This window comes from Panthera uncia (genome assembly GCF_023721935.1).
Source record: "Panthera uncia isolate 11264 chromosome B2 unlocalized genomic scaffold, Puncia_PCG_1.0 HiC_scaffold_24, whole genome shotgun sequence".
NCBI lineage: Eukaryota > Metazoa > Chordata > Mammalia > Carnivora > Felidae > Panthera > Panthera uncia.
Genome location: NW_026057580.1, coordinates 99,575,266 through 99,589,511, shown reverse-complemented (window position 1 = coordinate 99,589,511; position 14,246 = coordinate 99,575,266). Strand labels below are relative to the sequence as shown.

General features: G+C 39.8%; 1 protein-coding gene across 2 annotated transcripts in view; it reads left to right on the top strand.

Moving 5' to 3' along the window:
* Positions 1-305: 305 nt before the first annotated feature.
* Positions 306-14,246, top strand: part of EPM2A (EPM2A glucan phosphatase, laforin) — a 108,720-nt gene continuing 94,779 nt past the window's right edge. For both annotated transcript variants that reach the window (XM_049654480.1, XM_049654482.1), the window contains exon 1: positions 306-670. In XM_049654480.1, coding sequence (XP_049510437.1) covers positions 370-670 — 301 coding nt within the window. In that variant the 5' untranslated portion in view covers positions 306-369. The remainder of the gene's footprint in view (positions 671-14,246) is intronic.

Here is a 14,246-nt window from a genome sequence, read left to right as displayed (position 1 = left end):
CCTGGGGAAAGACGACTGGAAACTCGCGGGGCTTCTGATACGTTTCCTAACCCGGGTTGGCCTCCCCTTCCTTCCCTCCGCCGCCCCGCGGAGCCGCGCTGCAGGACCAGGCGGCCGGCCAGGGCAAGCGTCCTTCCCCGGCGGAGCCCACTTCTCCCGCCGCCACAGGCCGGGCTGGAGCAGGCCCCGGCTCCTGGGCCGCGTGATGCAGCCCAAAAAAGGTGCATCCTCGCACGTGTCCCCGCCGGCGCCCCGGCCCCTGGCGACCAGGCCCCCCGCGCCGCCGCCCAATCGCCGCGGCCGCCTCGCGCTCGGGCCACGTCCGCCGGCCGCGGGGACACGGGGACCGCAGCCGCGCCGCCCGCCGCCATGCGGTTCCGGTTCGGGGTGGTGGTGCCGCCCGCGGTGGCCGGGCGGGGGCCGGAGCTGCTGGTCGTGGGCTCGCGGCCCGAGCTGGGGGGCTGGGAGCCGCGCGGGGCCGTGCGCCTGAGGCCGGCGGGCACGGCTGCGGGCGCCGGGGCGCTGGCGCTGCAGGAGCCGGGCCTGTGGCTCGGGGAGGTGGAGCTGGCGCCCGAGGAGGCGGTGCAGGACGGGGCGGAGCCGGGCCGCGTGGACACGTTCTGGTACAAGTTCCTGAAGCGGGAGCCGGGAGGAGAGCTCTCCTGGGAAGGTACTGGAAGCCGGCGGCCGTCCCCGGGCGCGGACCGGGGGCTCGGGGCTCCGCCTCGGCCTGGGGCGTTCGGCCGGGGCCCGCTGCGCGCCCCCTCCCGGCCTTCGAAAGCCGCCCCGAACTCCCCGGGTGCCCCGGGCTGACCCTTCGCGGCCGCCCGGCGGAGCGGGGCCCGGCGCGCCCCTTTCGCCTTTGCTCCCCGACCCTCCGCCCTCTTCCCGGCACACCCAGCACCCGGTGCCCAGTGTGTGTCCCCCGCGCCCCCCGCGCCCCCCGCGCCCCGGCCGCTCCCGGGTTCGCTCGTCAGCTCCGCCTTAGTGGTTTCTGTGTCTTCCCGCCTCGTTCGCCGAGAAATCACCCAACCGGTGGAGCTGGCCTGCTCGCTCATCCTCGCGCCTCCTTTCCCTCTTGGATCAGAGAGTGAGCGAGTTGCAAACACGTTGAGTGTTTCTCTTTTCGCCCAGACTCTGGTTTCTTAGGCTATACACACAGTATACGTAGTTGTAAAAACAGCCAACTTTCAAGGTAAAAACTTACTGTTTCCTCCGCACACCTTAAGCCCACTGCCAACTGCCAGTATATGTGTCTGTCAACCTATCATGTATCTATCTCACGCGCAGATCGTGTAATAGAGGATTCTACGCCTTGCCTTTTCTTGCCTAACGATATGTTGCGGATGCTTTTTAGTGTCACTCCATAGAGATGTATTTCGTTTTTTAAACGGCAACAAGATAGTCTGCATCTAACTTGGGTGCATTTACGTTGTCTCTTTCTCCTTTGCTATAAACAGTAATAGCTTAATGTGTGCAGCTGTCTTTGAGTATTTGGGAGTGTTGCGGTGGGGTGGATTCTGCCAAGGGAAATTGTTGGGTCAAAGTGTGGCCATATTTTACGTTTCAAAAAGGACTGCCAAATTATACCCTGAAAAGGTTCTACCAATGTAGACTCCCGCCGGCGATGTGTGAATTCAGATGGCAATTTCTCTTAAGTGTGGTGTGCAAAGTACAGGATTGGAGTATGTGCGATTCAGTAGTTGTCTAACGATGATGAAATGAATGTCTCTGTAGAAGTTTATATGACAAAAATGGGCCATTTAGTCATAATGGTGTGGAAACAAAGAATCAGTAAAGAGCTTGAGTATTCTGTAATACGTTTATATATTATCCTTGTCCCACTGGGTTTTATGGCCCGGTGGTATTTATTGTTACTTTGTATTACCATGCCAGAATTGAAAGGTAGCCTCACCAGTTTATATGCCCTTCTTTATAGGATACTTCAGTAGGATACTACTTTAGTAGGATACTACTTTTATTAATGATATTATATAATAATTTTTCACAGTAAAATATCTGGTCATTTTATTAAAAATTAAAGGCTTACCCTTCCCTAGTCCCTCTCCTTTTCTGTTTTTAGCTTTTCTGATATTCCTTTCAGAGTTCGAAATAATTTGCTTATTATTGCTATTTCTTAATGTATTAAGTTTAACTTTTCCGAGCTTAGAGTTTCTGAGTTACTAGGTAAATCATATGTAATATTTTAAAATTAGAAATCGACAGCCACTGTATACCCATAAATTTAGCCATCATACTGTGAAATATGAAGAATTTAAGTTCATTATCTTTCTCACCTTTGCTGATTTTTATATTATTCTTTGATATAAAAATTATATATTTATATCATTGTTGTCTTTCTATTACATAGAAATTTCTGTGTTAGAATTCTATTATATGGAAAGTTACTCCTGTGTAAGAGGATAAGAAAAATAACTGACTTACACATGCTTCTCTCTCTCCTTACTTTGGTTAATTATTTTCTCTACATTGGTAAGTTTTGTATAATTTATATTTTGTTTTATAATTGTTACTATTCCTTCTTGTTTTAGATTTGGTAACTTGATTCTAAGAATGGTAAATTAACAAACAGCATTGTGAGAGGTGTTGTAGGATTCTGGAGCCAGAATGCCTGGGTTCACTGACCTGTGTGTGACCTTGGGCAAGTTACTAAACCTTACTGTTCTGTTGTTGAAAGAACCAAACTGACTAAAATCTAAAGGAATTAGAATAGGACTTACATTAAGTGTTAAGTAAGTGTTAGTGATTATTACCTTTACTGTTATGATTGGGAAATAAATACTGCAGAACCAAGTAGTGCAATTAGTCTCATTAAAAGGGAAATATAATTTTGTGACACAGAACCTGTGCCACCGGAAGGAAAAATTCTCTGCTCTTCTGCTATAAATTACGATTAGAGTTTACTTAAACTTTGTATTTGGGTGGTAATGTTCTTCTACAACTTGTTTTAAAATTTCTAGTTAAATTTTTTTAGCAGAAGACCCACACTGATCATCAGAATTTCCCAGCTTGATTAAGTATTTGATGGATACAGATATCTCACTCTTTGAAAATATTTTTCCTTGAAAAATTGGGGTTATTCTAATTTTCACTGATACATAGCTTTCTGAGCACAGCTGTCTGGGACTTTTTTCTTTTTTTTTCTTAATTGAACCCCTGTGTTAGTTACATTGTTTGGGATTCCGTGTCTTCCTCTTTCTTAAATATCTTACTCATTTTGTTGGATTGTATCCTAAAATAATTTTGAAGAAACAGTAAATGAGAGATAACCTATCTGAGAGGTTACATACCTGAATACTTAAATGCCTGAGGATATCTTTATTTTGCCTTCACATTTGATCATTTGGTAGAGTTTTCTAGTCTCAAATTAATTTTGCCTTAGAAGCCGTTGCCTCAGCGCCTTCTAGCACCCATTGTAATTGACAATTGTGATGCTAGACTAAGCCCATTCCTTTGTAGGCAGTCTGTTTATTTTTTTCCTCCCCTTTTGAAGCTTTACAAGCTTTCCTTAAGTTATTTTACCAGGATTTATCGGAGTCTCTTTTGTTTATATTCCTTGACAGTTAATTGGTTGGCTGTTTCAATTTCAGGAATTCTTTCTTTGAACTCAGGGAAATTTTTTATTTTTTCATTTCCTCCCCTGTTTTCTTTGTTCTTCCCTCTGAAATATCTGTTACCCATATATTGTACCTTCTGCATATATGTAAGTATCTCTTAAATTTTGTCTTGTATTTTCTATGTTTCGTGTTTGGATGGATTTTCCTGACAGTGTTTCTCAGATCACTGTTTGGTTTTTAATTTAAAAAAAAAATTTTTTTTAACGTTTATTTATTTTTGAGACAGAGAGAGACAGAGCATGAACAGGGGAGGGTCAGAGAGAGAGGGAGACACAGAATCTGAAACAGGCTCCAGGCTCTGAGCAGTCAGCACAGAGCCCGACGTGGGGCTTGAACTCACGGACCGTGAGATCATGACCTGAGCCGAAGTCGGACGCTTAACTGACTGAGCCACCCAGGCGCCCCTGGTTTTTAATTTTTTTTTAATGTTTATTTATTTTTGAGAGGGGAGGGAGGGGCAGAGAGAGGGACACAGAATTCAAAACAGGCTCCAGGGTCTGAGCTGTCAGCATAGAGCCCTACGTGGGGTTTGAACTCAAGAACTGCAAGATCATGACCTGAGCTGAAGTCAGACGCTTAACCCACTGAGCCTCCCAGGTGCCCCTCAGTGTTTGGTTTTTAATAGTAGCCATTCCATGATTTAGTCCTTACACTGGAATTTTTTTTTTTTTTTTGGTAATCATATTTTTAATCTTCCACATTTTTCCTGTTATTCTCTGATTTCTTTTTTAGGAACTGCTTTTCTTCCTATATGGATACAATTAATAACCGAATCTTTCCGATGATGACATTAGATAGAATTGATTGAAAGTTGTTTCTGTCTTGCATTTATTTCTTTTTCTCTATAGGCAATTGTTTTTTTATACTACAGATTTTCCTCAAATATCTGGTAATCCTTGGATGACCATTCATTTTTATGAATAAAGGCTATGTGGATTAGTATAGGTAGTTGGGCTGGTTTTGTTTTGAAGTTGCTTATGCTTACCCCAGATCCCCTCTACATGGGAGGTCATGCATGAGATACTGTGTAATTTGACAGATTTTGCACAGAGAGGTTTCCTTCCTTAGGGTGTGAGGCTGGGGAGCCAGCCAGCTCCAGGTCCTTACAATTAGCGAGTAAAAACAGACAAACAAGCAAACAAAACTTTACTATGTGGAAAGATATTTTAGCTTATTTATTCCTAAATGGAATTGCTTTTTGTTTTTGTTTTTGTTTTTTGTTTTTGTTTTGTTTTTACCTTTACCTCTACTGGGTGGATCCATAGATGTCTCAAGATCTTTCCAGAAAAACCTCTCCTTTCTATGTTTAGGGCATACTGAATTCATGTTGCTGATAGGGTGGGCTGGGAGGAGCCATGTGGGAAACCTTCTTTCCTTCCAGTCTTCTCCAGGTTTGCATCTGTTTATTTGTTAGATCTCTTCTTACCTGTTGCTTTATTTTAGAAATCTTCCCTAACTCCTCTCTTAATCTTTCTCATAGTACCTCTTCCTTTCCTCATACTTCATCTTATAATTTAAAATCACATTAGTTATATTGGCCTAGACTCTTTGATTGCAAGTAATAGAAAACTGAGTGTAAATGAGCCCAAAAAAAAAAAAAAAAAAAGAAATCATTATTAACACATATAACCAAACTAAAAGAAGCATGGAATTTAACCAGACAGAGGTCTCCTCACTTGCTCTCCAGCTCTCTCTCTTCCCCCTTGGGTTTGCTTTACTCCGGTTTGGACTTCATTCTCTCAAGCAAACTCTACCAAGCTAGACTTCCCCACAGGGAGCTCCAGGCTTACATACTCAAAGCCAGAGAAGAAAAAAATGTTCTTCCCTGACAGCTCTAGTTAGTAAAATGTGTGGGAGGGGCGCCCGGGTGGCTCAGTGGGTTAAATGTCGGACTTCGGCTCAGGTCAAGATCTCACAGTTGGTGAGTTTGAGCCTGGTGTCGGGCTCTGTGCTGACAGCTCAGAGCCTGAAGCTGCTTTGGAATCTGGGTCTCCTTCTTTCTTTGCCCCTCCCGGCTCAAGCTCTCTCTCTCAAAAAACGAATAAATGTTAAAAAGAAAAAAAACTGTGGGGGGAGAAAACCGGAATTCACCTTTCTTGAACCAATCCTTCTTGCCAAGGAGGTGGGAGTACAATGAGCACTGTCAACAGCAAACCCTTCTTGGAGTTGAGGAGGAACACGTCCCCCCAAAAGTGTGTAGTGTTTCAGGGACAGTTTAGAATATACGGTGGTTAACGGGAGGTTATCAGGAAAACACAACAGTTGCTTAAACAAATAAGAGTTAAATTTTCCACTACAGAAAGTACATAGATAGATGGAGGTGGTGATGGTCCACAGCTCATGGATGTCAGGAGAGGGGTCATCATATTTCCTTGGCTTTTCCTCAGGACACCAGCTGCCGCTCTTATCACCACCTCTGCATCCAGTGGAATATGGGAGGAGAGAGAAGAGTGGAAGTGTCAGCCATGATATCCCTTTTATCTAGAAAGCTGTAACTTCAGCTCAGTCCTCTCCTGTCCAAAACACACACTTCTTTTCACTTGGTGATTGTGAGTAAAGCCGCCGTAAACAGTGATGTGCAAGTTTTTATATACACATAATAAAGATTTTGAAAAATATTTAAGAATGGGTTTGCCAATCATATAAAGCTAGAATGAGCTTCAGGAGAAACTGCCAAACCATCTTCCAGAGTGATTCTAGCATTTTTCATTTCTACCAGCAATAAATGAGACTTCCTATTGCTACACATCTTCATCGGCAATTGATTTTGTTAATTTTTTGGATTTTAACTATTCTTACAGGTGTGCAGTAGTCTCTGAGTTTTAAATTTTTAATGTTTATTTTTGAAAAGGAGAGAGTGTGAGTGGGGGAGGGGCATAGAGAGAAAGAGGGAGACACAGAGTCTGAAGCAGGCTCCAGGCTCTGAGCCTTCGGCACAGAGCCCCATGCGGGGCTCGAACTCACAAATTGCAAGAATATGACCTGAGCTGAAGTCAGAGGCTTAACCGACTGAGCCACCCAGGCTCCCCTGATTTTTAAATTTTTTAAAAATGTTTATTTATTATTTTTGAGAGAGACAGAGCATGAGCAGGGGAGGGGCAGAGAGAGAGAGGGAGACATAGAATCTGAAGCAGGCTCCAGGCTCTGTGCTGTCCGATGCAGGGCTCAAACTCACGAACCATGAGATCATGACCTGAGCCGAAGTCGGACACTTAACCAATTGAGCCACCCAGGCACCCCTCTGATTTTTTAAATTAGCAATTCCCTAATAATAAATGATGTGAAGCATCTTTTTATATGCTTATTTGTCATCTGTAATGTCTTTAATTGGGTGTCTGCTCAGATCTCTTCTCCACTTTTTAGGTAGGTTGTTTGTTTTCTTATTGCTGACTTTTAACAGTTCTTTGAATATTTGGATACAATTCTAAAGTGATAGGTGATTTGCAAATATTTCCTCCCTGTCACCTGTCTTTTCATTTTCTTAACAGTATTATATACAATGTAAACCTTTAAACTTTAATGCAGTCCAACTTTTTTTTTTTTTCTTTTATGGATTGTGCTTTTGGTTTTGAATAAAAAACTCATTTCTAAGTCCAGGTTACCTAGATTTCCTTCAGTGTTATCTTCTAGAAGCTTTCTATAGTTTGGTATGTTACATGTAGGTGTATAATCCATTTTGTGTTAATTTTTATTTATGATACAAAGCCTGTGTCTAGGTTCTTTTTTGGTTTTCATGTGGGCATCCAATTGTTCCAGCCCTATTTGTTGAAAACTTTGTCTTTCCTTTTTTGATGTGCCTTTTAAAACTCAGTTGACTGTATTTGCACTGCTCTATGTGCCCATTCTTTCACCCACATCACACTGGGTTGGTTACGGTAGTTTTAGGCTAATCTTGAAATATTAATAGTATGGACCCTCCATCTTTGTTTTCTTCAGTATTGTGTTGAGTCTTTTTGATGTTTTGCCTTTTCACTTACATTTTAGAATCAATTTGTTGTTATTACAAAATAGCTTGCTGTGATTTGGTTGGGATTGCATTGACTATATATCAAGTTTACAAAAAATTGACATCTTAACAGTACTGAGTCTTTTAATCTATGAACCTGGAATATGTCTCCATTTAATTAGGTCTTCTTTGATTTCTTTCATTAGTGTTTTGTAGTTGTTCACATACAGATCCTGTACGTGTTTTGTTAGATTTATACATTGTTTTTGGGAGGGGTGTTATTTTAAAGGGTGTATTTAAAAACTTTTCCATTTTATTTTATTTTTTTATTAAAAAAATTTTTTTAATGTTCATTTATTTCTGAGACAGAGAGAGACAGAGCATGAGTGGAGGAGGGGCAGAGAGAGAGGGAGATACAGAATCAGAAGCAAGCTCCAGGCTCTGAGCTGTTAGCATAGAGCCCAAAGTGGGGCTTGAACCCATGAACCATGAGATCATGACCTGAGCTGAAGTTGGTCGCTCAACCGACTGAGCCACCCAGGCGCCCCAAAACACTTTTCAATTTTAAATTTCAATTGTTCATTGCTGATACATAGAAGGAAATTGACTTCCATATCTATTGATATTTGTTTGGATGCTGGACATTGTGGTTTTACATTGTTTTAGAATTTCAAATTTTTTTTTCTGGCAGTTATTTGTGAATTAGTTACCTTTGAAGTTTATCTCGAAGTTTTATAAGGTTTATATAGGTATATAGTAGTTTTTAGTGTAGGGCTAAATTAGCCCCACTACTAAACAATGACCCTTCTAATGTTCTCTTTTGAATGCCCCATGTATTAAATAAGATCTCCTCACCCTGATGGAAATGCACATGTTTCTCCGTTCTGTATTAGCTCTGCCAAGTCTTTAGCATACAATATTCAGAAATTTACTCTGTTTTTTGTATGGCTTGCCATTTGTCCTTTGTATGGCTCTATCAAATTTCATTTTATGCATCCACAGATTGGCACGAAGCTGAAGAATCTAGGAGACTTTTGTGAAGATTTATCAAACTCTTTCTCTTCATTGCTTTCTCATTTCTGCAATTTGTTCTTACAAATTCTACTCACCCTGTTCTCCCCATATTTGTATTTCTGTTTTCTCAATTATAGGTACCATTAAGTTCTATTTGGAATCCTGTCCCTGTGTCATGGTTCAGAAATTCTCTATAAGTAGAAATCCATGGCATTCATATTGTTCACCTTGTTTCTTTCTCTTCTCTCAGAAATTATAGTCCTGTGCTGCCTTTTGTTCAGCATTTGAAAGCAGTTGTTTCATATATTGTGCCATTGTTTTAGTTGTTACTTTAACAGGAAAGAGAAGAAGTCTTGGACTGATTTTTAAAAGTTTGCAGGTAGATATTTTTCTAGCATATTTTTAAAAATTTTGCAGAACAATTCTTTTTTAAAATATGTTTATTGGGGCGCCTGGGTGGCGCAGTCGGTTAAGCGTCCGACTTCAGCCAGGTCACGATCTCGCGGTCCGTGAGTTCGAGCCCCGCGTCAGGCTCTGGGCTGATGGCTCGGAGCCTGGAGCCTGTTTCCGATTCTGTGTCTCCCTCTCTCTCTGCTCCTCCCCCGTTCATGCTCTGTCTCTCTCTGTCCCAAAAATAAAAAACGTTGAAAAAAAAAAATTAAAAAAAAAAAAATTAAAAAAAAAATAAAATATGTTTATTTATTTTTGAGAAAGAGAGAGAAAGAGCCAGCACAGAGCCCGGCTTGGGGCTCAAACTCACGAACTGTGAGATCATGACCTGAGCTGAAATCAAGAATTAGATGCTTAACCAACTGAGCCACCCAGATGCCCCACAAAATAATTCTTGATTTTGTGGTTTATTTCTAATATATTTATGTGTGTGTATTTATATGTACATGGATTCACACACATACAGAGTCTAATATATGTATTTTTCTTGTTAAAATTAGGTTGTTTTCCTGGTTTTCTTTTTTTTTTTTAATCAAAAAAAAATTTTTTTTTAACATTTCTTCACCTTTGAAAGACAGAGAGAGACAGAGTGCGAATGGGGAAGGGGCAGAGAGAGAGGGAGACACAGAATCCGAAGCAGGCTCCGGGCTGCAAGCTGTCAGCATGGAGCCCAATGCGGGGCTCAAACTCACAGACCGCAAGATCATGACCTGAGCTGAAGTCAGCCGCCCAACCGACTGAGCCACCCAGGCACCCCTCCTTGTTTTCTTTAATGCTGAAGATCCTTAACTCTTTACTTAGAACCTGGCATTAAATTTTGTCCCTACTCAGTAACACTCTGTCTCGGTTTATGGTTTTAGATGTTAATGGCCGTAAGTTCAACATTCAAATTATCACTATTTTTACTCCACTCTTTTTTTCTTTTCAAAAATTAATTTATCTTCATTTCATATTACTTTTTGTGCCACAACAATGATTATGTTAAAGTAGAAATGACATGAACATTTCTAATTTTTAAATAACCTATTATAATTTAAGGAGATTAAACAAATCACCATGCATAACTTTATATTTTAAGATAATGTATTAGTTTTCTAGGGGTACCATAAAAAATTACCACAGACTGGATGACTTAAACAACAGATTTATTTTCTCATAGTTCTGGAGGCTAGAAGTCCCAAATCAGAGTTTCAGCAGGATTGGTTTCTTCTGAGGTGTGTGAGGGAAAGATCTGTCCAAGGCCTTTCTCCGTGGCTTGTAGATGGTCATCTTTTCCCTAATCCTTACTTGATCTTCTCTCTATGCATCTCTCTGTCCAAATTTTCTCTCTTTATGAGGACACCAGTCACATTGCATTAATGCCTATCCCAGTGACTTCATTTTAAAGTTGACTACTACTGTAAAGGTACTGTTTCGAAATAAGATAATATTCAGAAGAACTGAAGGGTAGGATCTCAACATATGAATTTTTGGGGACACAATTCAACCCACAACGTGTAGTAAATTTTTTCTAATATCTAATTCGTTATTATTAACATTCTAAATTATTAAAGAAGGTTATCAGTTGTCTTTGGGTGGGAAAACTTGCCCTATGCCTACTTCACTGTTTTCTATACTCTAGATAAAAGACATGTATTTAGAAGGTAATATGAAGGGATACCATAGCACAGTGGAAAGAACAAGTGTTTGGAATAGGATAAACTCTGATCAGACATCAGATTCTGCCACAGACTTGTATAACCTTATATAAATTACTTAACCCCATAACTTTGTTTGCTTCCTTTCTAAAAAGGGATGATTAAAAACTGTACTAGGGTTGTTACCAGGACTAGTTCATAAAGTGCCTAGAAGAAAGTAGTAGCTATCACTTTGAAATAGCCAACAATTTATAGCAGCTGAATTACCTTGGTCTTTTCATTTTCAATACAAAATTCATTGATCTTGAAGAAAGTTTATGTTCATAGAAGCAGCAGTTTTGTGTAATATTTGACTAATCCATACAATGGATTATATTCTAGATTATGCTACATCTCCCAATATTACTTGCCTTTCCCATTTCTACTTCTGCTTCTACTCCAGCTATGCTATACCTTGGGGAAGACTTGGTTTGAGTGGAGGATAGATGGACATGTACTGAATAAGAGATATCATCCACATTGCAGCTGAGTTTTGTGGATACAGTGCACTCAATTTTAATCGGATAAACTTTGAGTAGAAGAACAATCTCCGAAGTATGACCTTGGTCCTTTGTTTCATCCATTATGAGGTGAGAGTCTTTCAAGAACATAGTTTTGCTTACTACACTCAAAGGAACCATCAAAAAGGAAGGAATCAAAGTTAAGGAATCATTAAAAAGGCAGTACACACAGAGGGGCCTGGTAGAGCATTACAGGAGAATAGTGTAATGAGATAGGAATGACAAGGATAAGGAAACCTTTGAAGAGTGACATATGACATGGTCAAGAAAGATTTATTTTGGTAATAGTTTATTACTGTTGAATGAAAAATTCCACCTAAAAATTATAATGAAACTTTACTGTTTCTTGGTCACCTGAAATTATTGTACGATGATTTCATTTTATGATGGAGAAAGGGGGGTCCAAAGAGGTTTAGTGGATAATCTAAGCTCACACGGTGCTAACCTATGGGAAACGCTGGCTGTGGGAAACAGCTTCTTTTAGGCATGATTCAGCACTAAGCAGGGCATGGGAATTTGGTGAATGAATTTTAATATCCCATCTACAAACTCTTAACTGTGGGACTTCACAGATGAGAAAGAGTTCGTGCTGGCTGTGTAAGATCTGGGATATCTCTGTATTATCGGCGAGAAGGGAATTGACAGAGAATGAGAAAGAATGGGGAAGTGAGTTGATAACTCTACTTACTCCAAATGATCCTTCTCTTGACATTCTCTTGGTGGCTCCCCAACTCCTTTTTCTTGAGAGCATTCTTTTTTGTGTTGTATCAGCCAAAATGACCCGAATTTTTAATAACATCAAGAAGGATCTTCAAACCAAAATGGCAAGCATTTCCTTGCCTTGTGGATCCAAACCAGTTGTACTAGACAGGAGGAAAATAATCCAGGAGTAGATATTATTGCAGTTTCTTATTCAGTCTCCTCTAGTACCTGATCCTCTATCATTTGCCAGAGAGTTAATGAGAGCTGAAATGAAAATTCTTGCTGCTTTTATACGATTTGTTCATGTCCCCTAGAAGCAGAATGAGGTTCTAGTTTTAGGGTAGGTTAAAGAAAAAATATTGTCGCATGCTCACACAGTGTGGAGGGAGAAAAGTTATGAACTTTTTCTTTTTAAAGGTGGTACATCGACTACAATCTTAAAAATGTTCTTTGCTGCTCCTAAAGAAACAAAATAATCAGTTGGATAAAGCATTAATTTAAACAAGTGTAGGGGCACAAGTATAGGGTTAAGCATCCGACTCGATTTTGGCTCAGGTCATCATCTCATGGTTTGTGAGTTTGAGCCCCGTGTTGGGATCTGCGTGGGCAGTGTGGAGTCTGCTTGGGATTTTCTCTCTCTCCCTATCTCTCTGCCCTTCCCTTGCTTGCTCTCTGTCTCAAAATAAAAAATACTAAGAAAATAATTTAAAAATTTTAAACAAGTATAACATACTTTATGTTGTTTAATTTGGGAAAATAAAATGCATATAGTGGAGATTTTATATTTCACTGTGTTTCTTTGTGTAAAAATAATGCTCATGAGTATTTGGGATGCGAGAGGGAATGAGGAAAAGATTTACAGTTGGACTTAATGAGATGAGAAACGTCAGAGGAGATTTCAACTTTCTGCAAAAGACTCAGGCTTTGCTGGCAGGTCAGGTCCCCCTCGCTGGGCGTCTCTTAGATCTCGCTATCGGCTTCTGTACAGGAAGGCTCATTAAAATGTTCTGTTATTCCGAGATCCTCAACTTGAATATTGTTATCTGGACAGTTCTCTGTTTTTTGCTCCGATGGTGGGATCCTGGGCTGCATCCAGCCAGCGTAGGTCTGTAGTACAGCCAGTATGCACCGAGTGAGAAGCTTAACATTTTCAGTTCTATGACCTTCATGTTTTTAACTGTTAAATCATAATGTCACGTTAACATAACATAGAGCTTTATCCTGAATTTTAGCTAATTAAACCATAGAGAATTAGATAAACGGTTACTGTGAAATCATTTTCTTTTCAGTTTAGTAAACTATAATTTTACATTATAGTTATTATATTATATTATTATATTATAATTATATTATAATGATGTAATATATTATATTATATTGTATTGTCATAATTCTATATTATGTCCATGAGCAAAGAAGATTTTTATCAACATTTCACTTATGATTGCCAAAATTTCTGGATGCTATATTTGTAGATTTTATGAACTATTTGTGCCTTTGGAAAAAGTTACTATAGCATTTAGATTCATGTCTTTTGCTATAAAGTACCAATTTATTACCTTCATCATTGACTGAAATCACTAAAAAATCTATTTGAGGAGCGTGACGACCGTTACCCAGAATAATTCCAGAGCTGGAGAAATTTTGGACTCCCATTCACCGAAGATTGTATTTGGAGGTTACACTGTTATTTCCATGATCTTCTATTCAGAGCTAATCTCAATATAGTGTATTAAGTTCTGAGGTGGTGCGGATTCTGAATGTTGAATACAGAAACATGTTGGCTTAAAGCATCGCTTTAACACTAGTTCAGAATAATTATGAAGAAGTATTGAGCTAATACATACGAATATGCTTTGTAAATGGAAGTAATAATTATTTTATATTAAAATATTGACAGGATTTTATCACTGGCTTATTTATATTTATCGTTTTTTAGTGATATTTCGCATTTGTTTGCAATGAGGGAGTATCCTATAAAAATTTTCTTAGAAAAGCACTTTACCCCCGAACTGTGTATACATTTTTGCAAAAGCTTCAGTCTTTACTTACTCTGCTTGGAAATTTGAATCTGCAATTTTTACTTGATGATGTCTTTTGATTGTAGTTGAAGAGGTTTTATTATTTTTCAGAGAGATGCACTTAGAATTCATTAGTGAATCGATCTAATTAGGTGTGAGGAATGTAGAGAGACATCATCCAAATCAGACTTAAAACAGGGAACTCTTTTAGGTACTCTGCTATTACAAAGATGAAAAAAATACTATGAAAATAAAAATGTATTAATTTCACTAAACTT